This window comes from Hippocampus zosterae, chromosome 9 (genome assembly GCF_025434085.1).
Source record: "Hippocampus zosterae strain Florida chromosome 9, ASM2543408v3, whole genome shotgun sequence".
NCBI classification, from domain to species: Eukaryota; Metazoa; Chordata; class Actinopteri; order Syngnathiformes; family Syngnathidae; genus Hippocampus; species Hippocampus zosterae.
This window is the reverse complement of record NC_067459.1, coordinates 16314421-16336975: the sequence shown is the minus strand read 5'-3', so window position 1 is coordinate 16336975 and position 22555 is coordinate 16314421. Positions and strand designations below refer to the sequence as shown.

General features: G+C 40.6%; 3 protein-coding genes across 3 annotated transcripts in view; 1 reads left to right on the top strand and 2 right to left on the bottom strand.

The window, feature by feature from the left end:
* erbb3a (erb-b2 receptor tyrosine kinase 3a) overlaps positions 1-6415 on the top strand; it is a 110133-nt gene extending 103718 nt beyond the window's left edge. The window contains exon 28 of the mRNA XM_052077036.1: positions 6333-6415. Coding sequence (XP_051932996.1) covers positions 6333-6400 — 68 coding nt within the window. The 3' untranslated portion in view covers positions 6401-6415. The remainder of the gene's footprint in view (positions 1-6332) is intronic.
* The window catches only part of fkbp11 (FKBP prolyl isomerase 11), a 182013-nt gene that overhangs the window by 118429 nt on the left and 41029 nt on the right, over positions 1-22555 (bottom strand). The window lies entirely within an intron of this gene.
* On the bottom strand, positions 2158-18703 carry c1ql4b (complement component 1, q subcomponent-like 4b). Its single transcript, XM_052077050.1, has 2 exons — positions 17802-18703; positions 2158-4121 (listed from the first exon to the last, which is right to left on the bottom strand). Exons 1-2 carry the CDS (start codon positions 18336-18338, stop codon positions 3942-3944), a joined length of 717 nt encoding a protein of 238 aa, XP_051933010.1. The 5' UTR covers positions 18339-18703; the 3' UTR covers positions 2158-3941.

The following is a 22555-nucleotide window of genomic DNA, read 5'->3' as shown; positions in this document are numbered from 1 at the left end:
GACACAAGTGGTATACAGTATAATTTATGGTGGTTTATTATTACATATCGTGATCCAAAAGAACATAATACATTGATAGATTTCATGCTAATGCTCTAAATCAGGGGTGAGGAACTTGGGGCCTATGGGGGAGAGACGCCCCTCAGGAGTATTTGATCTAACCTCTCATGCAATTCAAAAAGTAAATAAAACCTCTATGGACCAATTATAAAACATTTTAACTGATGAGATTTATTAACATACTGTATAATAATAAACATTTCATCATTGCTGTGCTTGGTGGTTGCGCCAGTGTTCAGTGGAGATGTCGGCGGTGGTGGACAGTCTGTTTTGGTGTGGCTGGATGGATTGCTGCTGAAGTTGAGGACGAGGAGAGAGGAGCGTCGGCGCGGAGCGCAGATGCGTATTTGGAACTGAGAGTCGCCGCTTGGAATTGAAACGGATTTACATGGGACAGGAGAAGTCAAACAATCTCTTTTTCCATCAGTGGACGCTACAGCTTCTTGTTGACTTTGAAACTTAGCTTGTAGCCGACGTGACGCTTCTGATCCACTGGTGAAAGGACACTTTGATTCTCTCCTCTTTCATCTCAAACTGCTTTAAACAACAAAGTGTATGATGTTATGTGTTGTGTTTATTATTTTACTTTATGTTAACTGTTTTGTTAAGCTCTTTGTTACAACTACAGCTGTTGTGAAAGCGCCATATAAATCAGGATGTATTGTATTATATTGCAGCATATATGCATTTTCGCAAATGTACTAAACTGTACTCTCATACTGTATGCAACTATAAATTATTTGAAATATTCTGAGCATGAAATATGAAATAAAAGGAAATGTAGACAGCATAAAGACAAATCTGCTTATTTTCATCTCACTGACCTTTTCATTTATTTTCCTTTATGCAAGGCTCAAATTAACTGGGCGTGTGCGTGTGTATGTGTGCGTTTGCGTGTGTGTGTGTGTGCATGTGTGTGTGTGTGAGTCTGTGTATGTGTGTGGAGGGGGTGATTGTGCAAACTAGTGTTACCAAAGCCAATTTGCAAAAGTCCAAAGACAACACTGAAAGGTGTAGCGCAACTGGTTTTCCTCAGACTCACAGACGTACGTGTGTGTGCGTGCGTGCGTGTGTGTTTGTGTCTGTGAGAGAGAGAGAGAGAGAGAGAGACAGAGAGAGTGAGAGAGGGAGAGAGAGAGGCCTATTGATTATTTTAATCCGTCTATTTGTGAGTCTGTGATCCTCTCGGATCGACCTGCCACAGAGGGATTGCTAATGGGGCTGAACGCTTCCCTCCTCAACCCTCACTCCCTGTCCAATTAACTTAACGCTGGAATCTGCAAGGAGGAGCATTGGGATTCACAGAGGGTTGAAGGGAGGGAGGGGGCATGACAACCCCTACACCCCCATGACCAACAGCTCAGAAAGCTCTCATCTGCACCACATTCAAAACTCGCCCACAATGGTTCGCACTCTCGACTGGGATTAAAGATCCATCTCTTTGTTTTCATTTGTCTCTAAGCATGTAGAAAGGACAAAGGACAAAACTCAAATAGAGCATAAGGCCGTTCAAAAAGGAAAGACGCGATGTGATCTCAAAGAATGCTAGCTAGCTAACTGACAAGATACAGCGATAAAGCTAGCGAGCTAATTGACAAATAAGAGAGAGCGATAGATCTTGCTGTCTGAATGATTTATAGCAAAGAACATTTTTTTCATATAAAAAGTGCAGCTACATATTGATCGTCATATTTAGTTTTTATGGCTAGCCCCTCCACAAAATGTGAGAACCTCTTGACTCTATACTTTAATACTTCAATTTCAAACAGATAAAAGAGGAAAACAGTGGACAGTATGTTTCAAGGAGTGGGATACTCCTGTTTTTACTTTGTTTTGTACTTTGGTAAATTTGGGCACTGTGATTGGCTGGCAACCAATTCAGGGTGTCCCCTGCCTGCTGCCCGAAGACAGCTGGGATAGGCTCCAGCACCCCCCGCGACCCTAGTGTGGATCGAGCGGCTCAGAAGATGAATGAATGAATGACTGAATAAATTTGGGCAAATGCTTTGTCCCTTTTTCAGAACTAATATGAAAAAACTCCCGATGAATAATCCTCACCTTGTAACATGCGGGAAAAAAAGAGAAGAAAAACAGGTGTTCAGAATATGATGTTCTTTATTATTGTGTTTCATGTTGTTCAAGTTGCCACGTAGAACGAACCTTACAAAGTACTGTGACAACAATGGCTACGCACACAGGTGACGGCGGCAGAAGACGCCGCCGGAATGGCACCAAAGAGGAATGTTTGTGTTCCACCGTGGTGACTTTCAACAGAACAGATTCATATCCACAGTCAGGCTATTTAAGCATCACGCGCCCCAAAAGTCTCTGGCGCACGTCAAGTGCTACACAACGCATGTGTCGCGATGAAACTTGGTTTTCATAGTTCAAGTCAACAGTATTTATAGAACACTTTCAAACAGCCATCGCTGCATAATATAGTTACATATAATCATTTGGATACATTGGCATCTTATATTTTTTGATGCAAATTTTTCAAATATGACATGCTTCTGTTGTTCTGCTACTACACAGACAGAACCCCCATCCTTTTTTTTCATCTGGTTTATAGACACGAATGACATCCATACACATTCAAAGATCCACAGTCCCTTGTTAATGTCTCGTTTTCCCCCCAAATGTCAAACAACGGCATGGACTGCATCCCGAAAAAAAAAAATCCTTGTCGGATAGCTATTTATATCACGTGGACCAGTTTTGTCCGCACAGCTTGGATTTGAGAAACAGTCTCATGCATGGAAGATGAAAGGGAAACAGAGCGCGTAAGGCACAGAAACCCTTTGTGTATGCTCGAAACACCTGCATTTGAAAAACACCTTGACTGAAGTACATTCACAAGTAAAATGAATGAAAATAGGTAGTCGAGTGTTCACTTTGCTTGATTTCGATGAGGAAACAGATGCCGCAACTGTGACCAATACAACTCTTAGCTCAGCGTAAAGCAAAGTAACGTCAGTAAGTTCTGTTCAAAGCTACATAAGGACGACTATAGTAAACACAATTTTGAATCTTTCGGTTTTGCACGGATTTTTCGATGAACCTTTCAAACAAACATTACCCTCTTTGAAATTTTGCCATTGTTGCTGAATTTGTGCAAAAGAAGGCACACAAACCATTCACAAACTGAGGGCACATATTCACTAGAACCACCTGATAAAAAATGGATTGAGGATTGTGGATTGAGACAACAATCTCAATCCGAACATTCCCTTTAACATGGCATTTGAAAAAAAAAACATCTCCATGGCACCATGTTGTTCTCTGCTACATTCTTGGTGGAGAAATATCAAACCAAAAAGCAATCAATAGACACGGCGAACATTTTGTGTCATATTTGTTTTATTTTCGGCACAAAAACACAATATGTTTTTGCCTTGATTTCAACATTTTCATCAGCACCCCTACCGCCCCCCAAAATGTTTAATATATATATATATGTTTATATATATATATTATTATTTTTTTCAACAGAATCAGACACATTATCAGCTCCCAGATATATATATGTGCATACTTTTTTTCAATTTAGTGTCTATGCTGAAAATGTATCATCATATGATGTGGTCAGAGGCTGCTAACACGCACACACACTCCTGATGGGTGGATATCTTCATTCGTGTAACGTGTAGTCAAGTATGTGGGTGCCTGTGTGTGTGTGTGTGTGTCTGAGCAAACATGAAAGACACTGTTCATGGCACAGAATTACAACGAACCAGGTGTTTGTCTGAGGTAAATGTTAACTGATGAAAATACAATTAGATATTCATTTGCTGGATATTCTCTTTTGAGTTGGCTCGACCTTCGGCATGATGAAATTGCAGCCTGTTAGATGCAGAACGGGGACGAGCGAGAGCAACGTGTCAGTCAGGGTAAATGAGGAATCCAGAGAAAGTGCTGTATTTGTTGGTGTTGCCGCCGTGAACTTTGCCGCCGTCCAGCTGTACGCACACTTCGTCGCCCACGTCCAGGTGCAGGATGACACTGTTGGAGGCGTAGTCGTAATTCTGGTCTGCATCTTGGGCGATGGCACTGGCCCTCACCTGAGGAAATGGGGGAGAAGATGGGGGATTGAAAAAAAAAACCAACACAGATGAAAACAATTCTCGCTGGTGGTGTCACAATAAATAGAAACAGGCGACCGAAACAACTTTACTACGTGCTGTAAAATATACACCGGTATGCTGTTGTGTTTTCCAATTTTCAACAGACATTGACGACTCCCATCCATACCAAGGTAACATTGCCATTATAAATCCATATTGAAATCTTGGAGTGCCCTCATCTCACTTGCATTCCTGCCCATTTAAAAAAAAAAAAACATTGGTAGAGTCAAGCCACAAAAAATCTACCTCTGGCCATTGTACACCCACCAGCCACAACATTAGGTATACCTGTTGTACAATTAAATTTGATCCAACATAATGTAAAAAAATAAATAAAACCGCATTTCCAAATATGATAATCTTCGATATGTCCAAGGTATTACTTTAACAATGTGTGGAACTATTTTGAAACCTCCAAAGTCAATTGTCCAACAAGTGGCACAGGTTTGAGTTCAACTCTTCCAAAAAAGAACTTCATTTCCATTTGAACGTGATTAAAATGTGGCAAACTGACACCATTTCTCGAATGTCACGGAATAATGTATGCTAGTTTAATACATTTTAATCCTGTGCAACTGATGCACTGTCTATGTTCACACTAAGTGTATTCATAGCATTTGTTTTCAGCTATTGAGATATATTAATCCAATGGTTTTTCACTACGATATAAACAATACAAATAAACCTCACGCCACCTTGTCCATGAATGAGACCTATTGTTCTAACATTTTATGGGATCACTCATGAAGGACCGAAGAAGGTGCATCCATGCATTTTCTACCTTACTTATCCTGCTGAAGTTTTGAGGTGAGCTGGTCTCTATCCCAGCTGACTTTGGGCGAAAGGCAAATTAACCCTTCCCTAGCCCTGAGTGGGAACATCACCCTTACACCCCTCCAGCACGGAAATTAGACGAGTGAACCGAATATAAAATCAGTTGTGAGCATTCATTCATCATGTTGTGATCTCACACATTAATAACCACCAAAGAAGCAGCGTCAACTAATGATCAAGGCATGTGTTTACACAACTGCGAACAAATGAGATCTAATGATCTCTCTACAGATATAATGGGCCCACACGCCAGAAAAAGCTTTTCATTAGGGCCTGTGTGAAGGCACCTGAATCCACCGACGCAGCTGCTAAATATATTGTCATGTTCATTCCATCCGCTCAGAATCAAGACACATTTCCTCCAAGGATTTATTTGAACACATTTCAAGGAGAAAAAAAAATTGTCACCGCGGCGGCAGATCGGACAGCTGTATTCATTATGCTAATGAGCGGTCCTTCCTCGGTAAGCGAATCGGTTTATAATGAATTGCAGAGTCATTGGGTGAGTAAACAGCCCTCCCAGCACACGATTGTGGAGGAGAATAAAAGCACATATGTATTAATGACTGAAATTACGATATTTTAACTAATACTACTCATTCCTGTCTCCACTCTGCGGACTAATGTTAGCACCAACTAACACAAAAATAAATAAATCAATACATACACATATACAATTAAATTAAAAAAAGAAGTTTTCTCCACTATAGGTTTGTTTTCGGAAAGGTTCATCAAGTCAAATAATCTAGTCACAATTTAATGAACAACACATTCCTTTATTCTAGTTGTCTGCCATGTTGTTGTTTTCTTACATTTTGTGATTGTTCCGCCACACTTCTTTTTTTTTAATGAGAAGTCAAAAACATCACAACTCCCATTTTTTTTTGTGTGGAATGTAGAGAAACTTTGGCTCATCTCCAGCAGTCATTAAGCTTTTCCGACTTCCATGTGATTACAAAGAAAAATCTAATCAGTCCTCCATTTAATGATAAGCTTCCTCTCCTCATTTCATCATTTTAACTCATTACACAATCGATTTCTCTGAGGGGGACAATTGCTCTATTAAAAAAAAACATGAGTAATTTCATTCAAATCGATACATCACCTTTGTTTTCATTCGGAGCGCACACGACACACGACACACACACCACACTAATTATTGTCTGTTCGACCACACCTCACGCCCCCCCCTCCCCCGTCATCCCTCACCGGTTTGCACCGCCGTCGCTCCCTCTTCATTCTGGGCCCATCTATCCATCTTTTTGTGTCCTTACACTTCAGTGGGATGCCGGTCACGCACACGTTTTCTCTCGTCACCGTGGCGCTGTTGGCGGGAGCGGCGACTAAGCATGTCCCTGTCCGGTCTAAATCGGATTGATTAACGGCGTGCTGCTGTGGCAGGTCTCTCGGGGACCACAGCACACCCACACACCCCAGTCCTCCTTACGTTCAGATGCACCGGGGTAGGCTACACACACACGCAGGCTTCAGTAATTGGTAGTCGGACAGCCATGGCAGCTCAGCGCCTAACAGGTCCAACCCCTCAATAACGCTATACAATCACAATAAATGTGGGATACGCTGCTATGGACCCATGCTATACTGGCAAGAGGTACAAAACAAACAACCCCCTGCCCCCCCCAAAAAAAGAAAACGTTCCACATACTGTAGTTCTACAGGAACCGCCCTCAACAATTGTGTCCTTTACAATGAAGTATGCTGCAGGATATATGGAGTAGCTTTTTATTTATTTTATTCGGGACACTGTTTTGTTAGGAATTCCCCGAAGGAGGCCTAATGGGTTTTTGGAGAACTATAGAAGGGGATTGTGACATCTTATACATCCAACATCTGTCCATATGGTTGAACGATACCATCCCCCCTGATACGCGTCTCTGCTGAGTTGCAGGCCAGACGGGCGGCTGGAATTTACTGCATATCAACACGACACCATTTTAATTTATCTTCTTTGCATTGCATTTAGTTCAAGGGGGATGGGTTAAAATGTCACTTTTGATGATTGTACATTGTTAGATATCCTACAGTGCGCCGCGAAATGCACTGAGACCTCTTCTTGTTATTAACACCCAGTGTATTCATCTCCGGCCAAATTTTGAGTTATCGGTAGTCTTTTTTTTTCTTTCTGTTGAATGGGCATATTTGAGGTGCAAATGACAAGAAAAATAAACAACAAATGATTGTGAGATCCCAATAGACACTTTGATTCTCTCCTCTTTCATCTAGAACTGCTTCAAACAACAAAGCGTGTGAGGGAAAAGTGGTTAAGATTGCACGAGTGTCCGTGTTGTGTTTATTATTTACCTTTATGTTAAGTGTTTTGTAAAGCGCTTTGTTCCAGCTGCAGCTTTTTTGACAGCGTTATATAAATCAGGATGTATTGTATCTAATAAAGTGATTGTGTTCAATGTCCTTTTTTCAAAAACACAGCTTTGAGAAATGAACCTATTTTAATTAGAAATCACAAATTTAATTCTATTCATTAAAATTTTTTAAACGTAATGGAAACCAAATCACGATTGCATGCTGACTCAAATGGCGTGTGTCTAAGAAGGAAAGCCAAGCAACGATATTAATGGCGGCTGATGAAAATGACCTTTTTCCAAAAACGAACATCATTTAATTATATTAGCAGGCCTAAAAGGACACTTTGTTATTTACGGCTTTTTATGCTTGACTTTTTTCGAGGAAACATGCGTATTTAGTTAGCCTCGACTCGGTCAGTGGAGATGCTGACATTTAATGTGATTTTTTTCCCCCCTCTATTTTTATGATTAATTCATGGCTGCTTTCTTACCAGGGAAAAGGGTGACTATTATATCTATATTTTATGCACATACTATCCTATTACAATCAGTTTCCCTCCATTTATATTCATTTGAATAAAGTATCCCTATTTAAGGAGTTACTGCGTTTGAAGTTTTAATACCGAGTTGGGGTTTGCTAGTAACAGATTTTACTCGGTATCTAAATAAATGAATCGGATAACCAAAAGATCTTTTCAAGTGTTATATGCTGCATATGGTTCTTTAGGGTCAGGTTCATGATTTAGTCAAGACCTTTAAAAATGTTCATTCACATGTGGAGGATGCTGACCTCAGAAGACTTTTTCTTAAAATGTTTGCAGTGGTTTCCATTCAGTAAATAAACTGGACGTTTTTTTTGGTTGTTGTTGTTTTTTATCCTACCACTCCTGCTACATTTCGAGCAGAGAATTGTGAGCCTGTGTGTAGTGCAGATGAATCTCAGCCTGGGCTGTCATTTCCAATCACAGTGAAAGTGCTTGTTTCCTTAAAGTGGGCAGGAGCTGCTGAGACTTAGGCAGTGAGAACAAGTGAGGAAAGGCAAATCAGGATTATTGTCAACAACGGCGTGGAGTGATTGTGACAAGGAAGTGGATTTCTGTTGGTGGGTCTGAAGTTGTTGTGCTTGATCCTTCGCCGCCGGGAAGAAGGGGGGGAGGAGGGTGGGACACCCCGAGGGACAATAGAGAAGATTACGCTCCCTCCACTTTTAAAGTAACAGGAGAGTGGATGGCAAATTCACAATAGCATTTACGGAAAAATTACTTTTGTCAAAGGTGGGGGGGGGGGGGGCGGGGGCGGGGATTACCAAGTTGATACCCCTTCTGCATGACTGTCAACGACTAATATCTGAAAAATGTATAGTATGCCCATTAATCACAGCAGGATGCCACTTCACATTTGATTGGCGCTGGAAATGCCTCAGGTGGATTCCCAGATTCACCAAAAATCTGAACAACTTGATTACAGACATTTTTTGACCTCTAGGCAGCTCACCAAAAAACCCTGAAAAGTAATTTCACAGTTGGAGGGTGGTCAAGCACTACAGAGGGTGAATATTTGTAGGCAAGCAATTTAAAAGCAGACTGGATCCCCTCACACACTTTTCTTAGGCACAACAAAACTTCTGTTTTAGTTGACTGAAGTTGCTATTTTGTTGCTTTGGGGTTATGCTGAAGCAGCTCGGTTAGACATCTGAAGTGACATCTGTTTGTTTTTGCATAGTAAACAGCTGTTTTTTCTTGGCAAGGAAATGTTGGTTGCTGCTATATCAGAATAACTGGTTAAAACCTGGATTGAGGCTGAGGAGAAGGTCCACAAGGAATGATATTTTCTTCCTTTTTGTTGTATTTCACGGTGCTTGTTAATCCACCGGTCATAAAACTGACAGGATTCATTCACTGTGATGTACGGATCTTTCACAGTGGAGCGAGGCCATGGAGACGGCGGTCTCTTAAACTCACCACAGGGAATTCCGAGGATGAAATGGATGAGAAGGTCAATTGAAAAGTGTTTTTTTTTCATTTGGTTAAAGGTGCTGTGTTCTTTCTGCCTCTATCCACATGTACCAGTCAAAGGTTTCCTGTTTCCATTATGCAGGTTGACAAGGAGACGTTCCCGCACTCGCTAATTGGCATATAAATGCTAATATTTTTCCCTGGCACTCAAGACCCTTGGTGTCAAGATTTTGATTAGAAAGTCCCTAATTGGCTGGAGTTGAACACCTTTGAGGGTAAAGGAGAAAAATTAATTGCGCGAAATGGAAATCTCACGTTACATTGTTTTTGCTCCACCACGTACGCATTTTTTAGAGCACGGCATCATTAAATTCTTGAATGTAGGCTTCTTCAATTTTACTTTGCTCATGACACTTTACCGTTCAAACCAGGAATGAGAAATTGAACTGCATGCATATTTTTCCACACCCAAATTTGATGCGGCTCAGTGGGCTTTTCTGGAAAAAAAAAAAAATCAATTCCGCAAGCAATTTATTAACCATAAGGCTATGCCACTAAAACATTTTTTTCTGTCAGGCCCGCAAATCTATAACTATCGGATCAATCGATTAAATTAGAAATTTGCGCTATAATTATTTTATAGTCGCACATATATAAAATGTAAGTAAAAAAAATGGAGAAGAGCATGTAATAGTTCTTTCGGCCTGTCACTACGTCTCTCGCTGGAAGATGAACAAAAATTCAATTAAAAAATATATATATAAATAAATAGGGACACCGGTTACTCCAGTGGACAGCTTATCATGTTATCAGGTTACGGGGTGCATGAAAGGGTTAGAGAAATGAAGTGAAAATCAATAATATTCCAGTGGCACACTAACATGGGCGGCCAGCATAGTGCTTGGGGATCCCTATCTTGGAAATTGTAATTAGTAGACACCTTCCACATGTCACATCTTCTCGGTGTGAGAACTGCATATTCCAAGTTCACACTTGTCCAACCCTCAATTTCTGGTCATACATTTAATTCCACGTATATTCACACGGGCGGCCTCAGGCACATCAGTACAATGCCATCCATGTGGCATTTTGATTGTATCAGTGAGAGGTATTAATTTGACATTTTTATCATCTTGGTTTTACTGGAGCATTAATAATGATTCTGGAAACTGAGGATGATTATATTATTTTTTTCCATTTACTGACCATCTGTTTATATTCATGGCAACCGTTTCGCCCACTGATCAACGACAGTGGAAATCATTAAAATCTTGTTTCTTTTGCCATACCAGTTATCGTTGACTTTTTGAAGGCAACACTTTCCATACACGGCCCTCGCTCTGAATAATGATTCTTTTGAAACAAAGACACCTGCAGCAGACACGGCACATATATTATCCTCACCCACACACCCAATCTTTTCCTTTCCCTCCAACTTCTTACACCTTGCATTGTTAAGGCTGAGTCTCCACGGAACTCGTGTCAGAGCATTTTGTTGGCTTTAATAAGGCCGCTGCCTTATTAAAGGCAAGGCTTATCCAGCAGTCTCCTTGTGCTGTACATGTTTGATTCAACCTGTTGCCGCAGTCACATAATGAGGTCACTCAATGCACACAGCAGAGATGCATTTTTGGCATAGAGATAGAAATGTTCTGACCGGTGATGTCACGGAAAGACGGGAGCGCGTGGGTGCTACCGGACAGCCAAATGGCCAACCTTGTTTCGGACCAGCTATAAATATTCTTATTATCGCTCCATGCTCATCAGTGTAAAGGGCAAAGTACAACTGGATGGTGAATTATATATCAATTGAAAAGGTCGATTTCTTCAACACCTATCTGAATCTTGAATTTATGGGGAGACGTGGAGAGAGAGAGGAGAATTTCTTCTACTTGAGACCAAAAAAGTCAACTTTCACACGGTGACACTTCTTGCACAGTTTCTGATTGTTTCTTGCATAGCTCTTCTCTATCCTGGCGTGTTTGCAGGCTCCTTCTTTGTCCAGTGTCGTGTGGAAAGCCATCCATCTCTGACCAGTCTGACTGCTGCCTGTCTCTGCAGGCGTCCCTCCCTAGCCCGTGTCCTACTCTTGTCCCCCACTGACAACACAGTGATCATCACCAGTCTGCTGCTGTAAATACATGCACATGATTGCAGCCCTCTTTAATGCTTATTATTTTGTTGCGGTATTTTACGTTACGCCTACTTTGAAAACTCAAACCCCAACCAATGACTAAGGTAAGCACTGCAGTTAAATTTTATTACGTGATGAACAACTAGTTGTAAAAAAATCTTATTGGGATATTTTTGGTTATTGGTGATTTAACTGACGGGGCATTTGTTGTAGTGCCCTATTTAATCAAATTTCTTTCCACATACAGGGCTAAACGCTGCCATCTACTGGTGCTTGTGCATCAGTAAACATATTTGCAATCTTGACATTTACAGTTCAGCAGCATTCGACCCTCCCCCACACATCCCTGTTGAAAAATGTAGTGAACAAGTACTAGTCAATGGCAGTGAATGAGTTTTGATACATAAGCCATGGCAAATCTGTCACCAAGCTTGCGAGTTCCTCAGATATGAAATCCAAGTTCCCAATTAAAGGCCAATAAAATGGCTTTAAAAATGCTCCAGCACAGCCAAAAAATAGCGCATTTTTTCTTGTGGTGGTTTAATAGAGAACAATAGCACAGTCTTGTATCTAGACAATAAACATTAAAAACAATGTAAAGAAGGAAAGTGATTTGAAAATGAATACTGTACTGTAATTACTGTAATCATTTTGTATTTCTGTGTTTGACTATTTATCTGGTTCAATTAACAGAGAATGCATTAGGGACTGCCGCTGTACTTGGCTGCACGTAAGCGCCATATTGTACCTAAATTATCCTTATTTTTTTTCTCACTTCACCTGAGCACCTCTCAACACAAAGCAAAATGTCAAGCAAGCATTGCGAGCCACCTGGGTATTGTGTCACTTCGATTTTTAAAATATGGCTATTTGTGTCGACAATAATGAGTGAAAATAGTTTGGTCAGATGCTGTAGAGTAATATGGGATTGCTAAGAATTGCTAAGAAATAGCTCTAATTCGTTGGCACAGGAGCAAATGCCAGCCAAAAAGGTAAATTTGAAAATAAATGTCTGCCTTAGAGACAGCCGAATCAACTCATCGTTTTTTTTGTTGTTGTTTTTTTTTGCATCACACGTGGCTGTCAGACTTTTGAAAAGAGTTTGGTGACGATGATGTAACCGCCGTTGCTCGCCTTGTGAAGCATAGGCTTGTTGTCTCGTCGGGGGGTTGGCGTGAGAGCAGACTTCCATGAGGACGGCTGGCGGTGGTGCCATGTTCCATTACCATTTTAATGAATGACGACTTAATCAGTTGCGCTTTTTGTTTTAGCATTTTACATTAGCTAATTAAAATGATTTTGGTGTTAAATTGATGATGGTGAGCAAGGTTAATACAAAATAAGATAATACACCAACTTGAATTATGTACTGTTTGGTAATGTGAGCACAATGGGTTTTTTTTTGTGCATTTTTAAAGATCCAAGGATTTCACCTCCCAGAAAAAATATGCAAGAAATTGTGCTGATATTTGTGGTGTTTTCGTTCATTAGTGAGGAATGTGTACCTAGCAAAATATTTTTTAAAATACTTTATGAAAAAGACCATGAACAGATTGATATTACCGGTAAATGTGATAGATTCTCTTTCAGGTCATCAGTGGATTTTATTATGAATTCCAAAAGCAGCTTTGCTTTTTAATACGAGGAAAGTCAGTGTTTCAATATTCGAAATGTACTGGTCATATCTCACTGGAAAGATCAAATCCCTGAGCTAAAAATGTCCATTTGAGAAAACCATGATATTAACATTAGTACAAGATAAAAAGAAAACAACTGTAATGACTGCGTCCTTTTAGTTGATCAAGTTTTCAAGGTTTTGCCTTTTTTGACCTCACGTGTACACAAAAATAGACAGTAAAATGGAAGGGAAAGAACAGCGCTGAATTGAGTTAAATAATTTAGTTGATGGAAAAGATAATTAATGGGGAAAGAGTCAATAGGCAATGTGGGCTGGAAAAGGCGGGTGTCTAAGGAGGGGGCACAGGTTGAGTGGAGAAGATCTCATCTAAAGGCTATCAAAGATTTAACAGCTGGAGACGACGGGAATGACAATTTGAAGTCTCCTAATTTTATGTGGAATTGAACTGCTCTCGCGCCTTTACATTGGGCCTTATGGACATCTTGCCACGTCCATGAAAAAGGGAATATCTATTCGATTTCTTTGCAGACTTTATGGCTCGCATAAATCCTGCTCTATAAAAAGGCATGTTTTCATCTGTAAAAACAAAAGCTGGCACCGATTCCAGCGGATCTTCAAAACCAACTGTGGAAAATATTCATCATGTAAATTGCCACCATTATTACTAACAGTCATATATGATTATGACATAGATGATACATTTGCATTTCTATGATTCTTACCATTTACTTTTGTTCATTTTTTTAGATGGTTTGTTTTAGATTTCTCTTTGATGAATTCATTGATGAGTTACACTGTGTCGTTGTGCTATGACATCACTATTGACGTCGCTGACACATCTATTGCCATCACATCTACGCACAGTGTTGGAACAAATCAGGTTACAATCAACTACGAATTGTCCTTCGACTAGCAAAGCTGAGCTTTTTTCCGCTTGGCGGAATCTTAGCATGGTTGATTGTCAGCGTCAACATATTTCGCTATGCTAATCATACTTGCTACGTTTAGCTTAAGGAGAAAGATTCATTTTTGGATTCAATTCCCAGAAATAGAGCTGGTCACTTCAAGTGGCACAAAGCCCTCCATTCTTTCAATTCAATGGCTGGCTGCTGCTAAATACACAAACAAGTTTTTGTCGTTGCTTCACGATCGATAAAAACACCAACGACTCCTTTCCAATTAGCTATTTGCCTCCCTGGCCACATCAGGCTACACATAAGACAATAACCCTCAAAAATAGAAATGTAATTGTCACACCTGATGTGTGTAAGTTTTGCCCAGGTCTAGACCAGCAAAAACATTTTTTTTTTTTTACAAACAGCACATCGCCACGACAACAGCATAAAACAAATTAAAAAGCTTTCAATAACGTTTCATCTTCCGATCAAACACCTAAAGTTAGACGACACTCATATAAATTCTGCAGGAGGGGTTCGTTATAATACAACCTCTATAAAAGGTCAAAAATGGCACAGAATTCCAAAGTAAAGTCAATATGGCCAACTTCTTGTCAGGTTCACCAAATGGAAGACTTTTTGTAGGTCTTTGGACTGCTACAGAAGTCTCCCAATTTTCGCAGATCTACATTACAACAGAGAATGCTCCGTTCAGAAGGAATTGTGAAACGCAACCTTTGAAGCCCCACCTCTGTCATATACTGTCAAAAACCTAAGCTTCTAACCCTCTGCCCAGTGTTGTGGTACTGCATATTTATAATTGTTTGCTAACGCCAACACACCCGTCTGTGGAATGATAATTCGACAACTCGCTAAACAATTTAAAAAAATATTCAGCACACAAGTCTGAGATTCCACCAAACTACAAGATGATGACAGTTTGGTTTAAATTGTAGTGGCTGAACCAATTATGTAACCCTGTAGGCATGCGACGACGTATGTTGTGTATAAGACAGATACAGTTTGAGTACCGGTAATATGAACAAGGTCTCCTGCCAAGCTCAAGCAGATAGCTAGACCAGCTATCATTCTTAGACAAAATCGATGCAGTACAGAGAGAATTAGTTGACTAAATTAGCAGTGATGTTGCCATTCAAGCATTTTTCCTCATTTAGCGTCAGCGAAAAGAATTGGGTTTTAGAAAATAAGGGACTCCATTCCCCAAAAGACAATCAGAAAATAAACTGTTCAAAATTCTACCCCCAATAGTGTCCAACACACACTGAATGAGCAGTTGGTTTAAATTGTAAAAAGGATCCACTTCACAAGATATGCAAACAGTGAAATAGTCGGTCCGCTAATTTCTTTAGTCTCCTTTTCTTGTTCGAGTATGCAAATCAGCAGAGCGGTGAACAAGAACCCATCAGCCTGGCAGCTGTTGTCAGTTGATGCACCAAGTAAATTATGTAGTGAAACATAACAGCACTTTATCTACATATATATACTGTCGTGATTCGGTTTAGGGACCAACAGGTGGCACTGTAGGGCTCCCCCGGCAGCTGCACACTTGTTGGTCATTTGGTAATTAGTTGTATAAAAGGACTCCTGCCCGAACACTCAGTGTCGGGTCATTGTTGCTTCTCGCTACTGTCATGTGTGTTGCTGTTTGCACTTGTTTTCTGTCATGTTTAGTTCTTTGCTATGTTTTAGATTTAGTCATGGTTTTTGTTTGATACTTTGGACTTTGTGTGTTTTGGATTTAGTTTTCTTTGTTTTAAATACAATTCTTCAAATACACCTGCCTGCTTTTTGGGGTCTACCACCACCTTGCTACGTGACATACACACACACACACACACATATATATATATATGTATATTTTATATATATTTATATATATTTTAAATACAATTCTTCAAATACACCTGCCTGCTTTTTGGGGTCTACCACCACCTTGCTACGTGACATACACACACACACACACATATATATACATATATATATATATATATATATATATATATATATATATATACACACACACACACACACACACACACACACACATTTTTTTTTTATATATATATATATATATATATATATATATATATATATATATATATATATATACACACACACACACACACACACACACACACACACATTTTTTTTTTTGGGGGGGGGGGGGGGGGGTTGTCTGCCACTGGTAATCCCCAGGATGTCACTCTTCTATATGCCACTACACATGCCAGAATCTGAGCTCCTCAACAGAATGAGGGTTTAGTACGGCAAGCTTGTCACCGATTTCCAGATGGGAGCGTTCAAGGCTTTTGCTCGACAATTGTAGGCTACTTGTTTATTTATTAGCGTTGAAGTCGCAGTTCCTCAGAGGCCAATTGCCAGCTGTTGCATGCCAGCTTTGTTCCACCAAGACGCTTGGCTGTCAATCACAGCTTCACTCTCCTCTTGCTTGCGATCGGTATAATTATTTGTACTTTTTGTATTCCAAGTAAAGGTCAATTTGTCAGCAGCTTTGCTTCCCACCAGTTTATTCCATGTTACTTTTAAATTCACAAAAAGAGCGTCTCGGCACATGAAGCTGCTTCGGGACCACGCGCTTGACACACTAAAGAAGGCCAAGTGAACGTCACGTGACACTATTCCTGTGTGGCTCTTTTTTGGACCGCATTAAATTCTCTAAAATAGCCTTTAACAAACTTTGGTCAGGGTTCACTCCAGGCATTTTGCTTTCTCCTTGGTTATTGTTGACTGTTTTTCCAAAGGAGTAGCAGTCACATCAGATTATATTCTGATCAAAAGACATTTGGCCCTTTTTCTTAACATCTTGTTGAATTTGAAATATGAGTATATATAAATATTTTGGTTCAATTTATGTGAAGAAGTACAGAAGCGTATTGGTATATTTTTACAATATTATAGTGTTACGTAGCTCATAAATTTGATCTACAAGACACAAAAAGAAAGCTCATACCCAAATCGGGCTCTGCCAGTAACCGGCACCGGAAGGAATTGCTTCATTTTGTTCTGCTGAAAGGGTAAGTCACTTTGGAATGTAATCACTTTTCCCATTAAACTTGTTCAAACATTTAATTTATCACATCATGGGAAATTTATCACGTTTAAACGTGAAATTGATCATGTTACAATGTGAATTTTTCTTCCATTTTTTATGCTGGAGCAGCAATACGGTACTGTGATGAGTTTTGGTATGGAAACAAAATACTCGTCACATCTGTTAAAAAGGAAGGCAATTTGTGAATTTGGTGCACATTTCCCTGTCAAAATGAAATTAATTCATTTAGAAAAAAAACAAGAGGTAGACACACTTGATTTGCTTTCATTGGCCACATAAAATAATGTGGGTGGTCAAATATTTCCCGTGTATTAGATTTACTGAAGACCAGTCCGGGGTGTAGTCGGACTTTTTTTGTTTTGCTCAGCTGTGATAGGCTCCACCTCCACTGAGACCCTCAGCAGGATAATGGAAACACATTTTACTTTCCAGTCATATCTGTTAAAAAAAAAAATGAAACAAGACAATCGATTGACGTCCTTGAATTAGAGGCCTGAGATACCTTGATCGTGACTTCTGTGCAGAATAGTCTGCTATCGATTTACAAATTCTGCAGGGGTTTATCTGCAGTTTGATCTTGTAACATGTTGACGAACATCTTTTTTTTAATATCTGGATTATGATTGAATACAACAGTCTTCCTTCTCCTCTTCTGTCAGCTGAGAGTAAATATCGAGCCAAACATGTTTCAATGCGCCAAAAAAAACATGACAAAGACATGTGGCGGTCATACACACTTACCTGCCCGTTCTTCTTGAGGTCAGCCCACATGCTCGTTCCATCCCCTCCTCTCATCAGGACGTGGTAGGTGAAGTAATAGATGCCGGGCAGAGGGCAGGTGAACTTGCCCGTAGTGGGCTCATAGTAGTTCCCCACATTGGTCACCACGTCATCAAACTTCAGAACCTCATTCCCTTCGTGTTGTTTCCGCAGGCCGGCATAGAATGCGATCTTGGGGGTGTACAAGGAGGGGCCATAGCCACCAGGCCCAGGTCCCGGCAGCCCAGGTGGACCGGGTTTACCAGGCTCTCCGGGGGGACCTTTAGGGCCCGGGGGACCAGGAAGTCCTGGGTTTCCTCTAAAACCCTGTTTGCCCCTACGGTTTGCCAAGTCTGGGGGTTGAGGGGAGGAGCCTGTCAGCTCTCCTTGAGGTGGGGTGAAAGTGTCGCACACCATTTTGCAGCTCCCCAGCATCTCGTAATGCGTGCCCCCTCCGGATGCGCCACCTTTGGTGGTGTGGACCAGTAGGGGGATGGCCACCAGCAGTACCAGGACCATGGCCACGCCGACTCCAGCCCCAATCACGCGCTTCTTGCGGCTGAGGCGGGAGGCGGCCAGCGTGAGGAAGTCCTCCTCCCCCTTGGCTGGAATGGTTGTGCCGGCCAGGCTGAACTCTGGGAGGAACGTCACCAATGCAATATTGCAAGCGTGTGTGCGGGACTGGTAATGTCGGGGCAGACCTTTGCTTGCGTCAGTACATTTACTGTCAATCTTTTCCTCTTTATGAGACAACGTATGAGCAGTCTCAACTTTGCCACTGACAAGAGTTCCTGAATGGTTGGTGTTTTGTTCCACGGCACGACACTCTTGTGTGCTGAGGCAGAGAGCTGTCAGGTAGGGTCTACAGTATTCCCACTGGGGTTCATCTCACCCACCACATTTGGGGGGATGGCGCTCACTTGGCTGTCCACTGGAAACGGACAAATGTGCTCGTTTATTCCACCCAAATTGTTTTCTTTTGAGTTTGACTGTCTGTCACCGTTGTGTGAGATCAGTCTACTATGTTGTCCTCTAGTTTTTCTTTTCAAATGGGGATCGCTTACAGTTCAGAGACACCCGGATTCTGCATAACAAGGCAGCGCACGGGAAGATTTTAATTTTAAAGACATTTTGGACATCACAGCACAGATGGTTTTCACAATCTACAGGGGAAAAAACAACAATTAAACACACATTAATACAAAGTAATATTAATATAACGGTATAAGTATTAATATAACGGCAAATAAAATGATCACTTTTAATTTCGAGCATTGTATATATCATATTTGTACAGACAAGATATTTCTTGAAAAAAATTTTTTAGACTAAATATTATGTTTCACCTTGAAAATGTACTCATAAACATTAGTTGTATTTTATGTGATACGAAACAGAGAACAAGATACATTTCTTTATTATTATACATATAGAATCAATGTATCGGGATCTTTCGGGTTCTTCATTCGCCTCAACAATTACACTCGACAAAGTCAAAATCTCGAAATTCAATACGAAGTGTTGTAATTTTCATAAAAATTAGTCACATTTGGATCGTGCGCTCCAATAAAGTAAAGTAGCAGAATTATAATGCTAAGTAAAGATAAACTCACCGTCATGGCGTCTTTAGTTTGTTTCCTCGTGCTGCAGTAAGAAAAAAAAAACATCCAAAGACGATGCAAACTTATTTTCTTGCCAGTTAAAAAATAAAATAAAAGCGCACTCATACATACACAAAGACAAAAAGAAACACGACGGAAATGATGAGAAGAGTGTCACTTTAATGACACCGAGTCGCACGGAAGCGACAAGCCTTCAATTCTGACAAGAGAACTTGACGAGACTTCCGCCGCAGAGCGAGCGTGAGCCCAGAGCAACAGTTTCCTCACTTGTTGTATTTTGTGCGCGGCTCCTCTCTGCTCCCCACAAAGCCGGCTCCGACTCCCTCACTTCTTCCTCCGTACCTCCCTTCTTCTCCGCCATCACTCACGCGCGCGAGCGCACACATGCCCGCGCACCCCCCACCCCCGCACCCCCACATGTGACCTTTTCCCGATTCCGGAAAGCTTAATTAGAGTTCGTCTTGACAAGTAAGTATGTAAAATAGTGTGACAAAACATGCAGACGTGTTTGACATCTTTCGTATTGTTTGATTTTTTTTTTGTAATTTCAATTGGCTATCTAGAAAAAGAAACGAAAAACGGGATGCCTTTTTAATGGTTTGTAATCTAACACAAAGAATTGACAGATTTTACATAAATCATTTCTAGAGTTATGTAAGAAAAAAAAGACCTGCCACAGGTCTGAGTTTGATTTGAATATTTAATTAGTCCTGTTTACATGACCTGGAAGTTTGGTACTGAGCATGACTAAAGACGGTTAGCTTCTTAACGGCCACAATTAACAAAACAACAGCCACTTTTTTTGGATTTAGGATTATTTATTAAAAAGGGGAAAAAAAGATCTCAGGGTCTCTGTCTATCGTTTATTCATCCATTTTCAACAGCATTTATCACTGGGAGCCTCTCCCAGCTAATTTTGAGCGAGATGCTGGACTGATCGCCAGCCAATCACAGGCCACAAAAAACACAAGTCTTCAATGAACCTAACATCAAAGTGTTTTATAATGTGGGAGAAAGCTGAGTTGAAGATGCAATCTTCACACAAGAAGGCCAGAAGACGGATTTGAACCCTCAATCGCCGAATGGTGAGGTGGATGTGCACATAACTCATCCACAGTGCCATTTCAACTTGCTTTGATGTTTTGTAATCTACATAATGAGTTGATTCCTCAAATAGCATGTTTCTGTCAGTTCCAAGGACATCATTATTGATTTTCTGTCATGACCTTAGCTTGGAGGCACTTGCCTAAAATTCAAATTTTTCAGAGTCAATGAGTATCTGGGTTGAGAAAAATAATTCATCCATCCAAACAAGCCACACATGTTCATCTTTTCATGTTGATGCTCATGGTTGTGTTGTTAAAATTGGTTAAAGCCATATTAAAGAATAATAACTTGAAATTGGAATTGCAGTGGAAGAGTACAGAGGATGTGAGGTGTGACGCCACACAATGACGTTTCGACGTCATGAACGTAATGAAACAGTTTGAAGAAGGCACACTCAGCTACCACCAACCTACTGTTTTTCAGTTGATTGTTTGATATTTATGTCCTGGATTTTTTTTTCATTGAAACATTTACTATACTTATGATTTTACTACTGCATTCACGTTGGCTAATGATAGACTACAACAGATTCAGATAAATTTGAGTCGCATCAGATTTTCATCATAAACCACCTTGAATTCCTTGCGGGTGGCAATAAATAAATAAATAAATAATGGGAGCAGTTGACAAAAATCCTTGTATGGCCAGATATCACACGAAGGGGACGAACCTACTGAACATTTAGAAAGCATCGTTGTCACGTCAATGTTTTTCTTTGTATGAGCTCGGGTTTGACTTTGCCCAAATGATCAAATATTGCATACATTTTAAGTGTGAGGTCTGAGAAAGGCACAACAGACTTTGATTTAGTTGTAACACGTTGAGGATTGAGAAAGCACAGTGGATCTAATGCACAGGTGTCAAAGTCAAGGCTATGCATGTGTGTGTGTGTGTATATATATATATATATATACATATATTGGGATATTTTTAAACCATCAGTTTAAGGGTGACATCATTACAATCAATATCAATATCACAGGTGAAGGTTTACCTCTCTCAGGATTTTAATAATCAATAATAGATTGAGAAAAAACATTTATTGTCGGTCCAGCGGCAGATATAGGCTGCACTAAGGTTTTCACTATCCTCCTAAGAAGGCCAGGTGGCAATCCTAAAAACCTTACAAAGCTTAGTAAGATGTCGAGCTTTTGCAGGGTGACAAGATCCGGGCAAGTACTGTGAGCGAGCCGAGGAGATGGCACATGGAGCCAAGTTGTGAAAAGAAGATGCGTATGTCTGTGTCACTTTCAGACCTCGTTAGAGATCAAAGATAAATCGCTGTTGACACCCACCACCACAGCGCCAACACCTTCTATCTTCCTTCCCTCTGACTTCACAGTTCATGGGAGACGTGAATAAAATAAGTGCACCTTGTCAAATAGCACGATGTTTTTATAACATCGCAGTCAACTGATCTGTGAGACATATTTGTGCCGCCACCCTGTCCATCCAGCATCGGCTTAGATCAATTAAAAATGCTTCTATGGGCGCTTTTTTTCACAAGAAAGAGGGGCTCGGAGCATTTAGTCAGGCGGCAGCCCTCCAGGGTAAAACTCGACTTGTATGTGCTGCCAGTTCTGCTCCTCATTTATTCATCTCCCAACTTTAGCGAGCAGGAGTGTCTAGCAGATATTGAATATGGATCAATAGATCACTCCCCAGGATGCGTACTGTCAGCCAGCAGCGCCCCGAGGCATGTGCCAAGCCTCCGCGCGCATTTGCATTGGAAGTTGCCAAAGAAGCGCGACTGGCCTAAAAGTGGCAAACTGTGTGGTCTGTATATTTTACAAAATGTGCAAATGTGAAGGAGAGAAGTGAAAATAGTCCACCTAAATCAGTATGTGTAAGACTTATCACTACTTCTATGTGCAAACGTCTTCTTTATGCGCCTTCGTGGCCTCCATGTGAGTGCCTACATGCATACATATCCGGACACGCACATCATTTACTCGTGACTCTGACACACCGGCGACACACACGGTGCCTCCCTGAATTCAAATGATT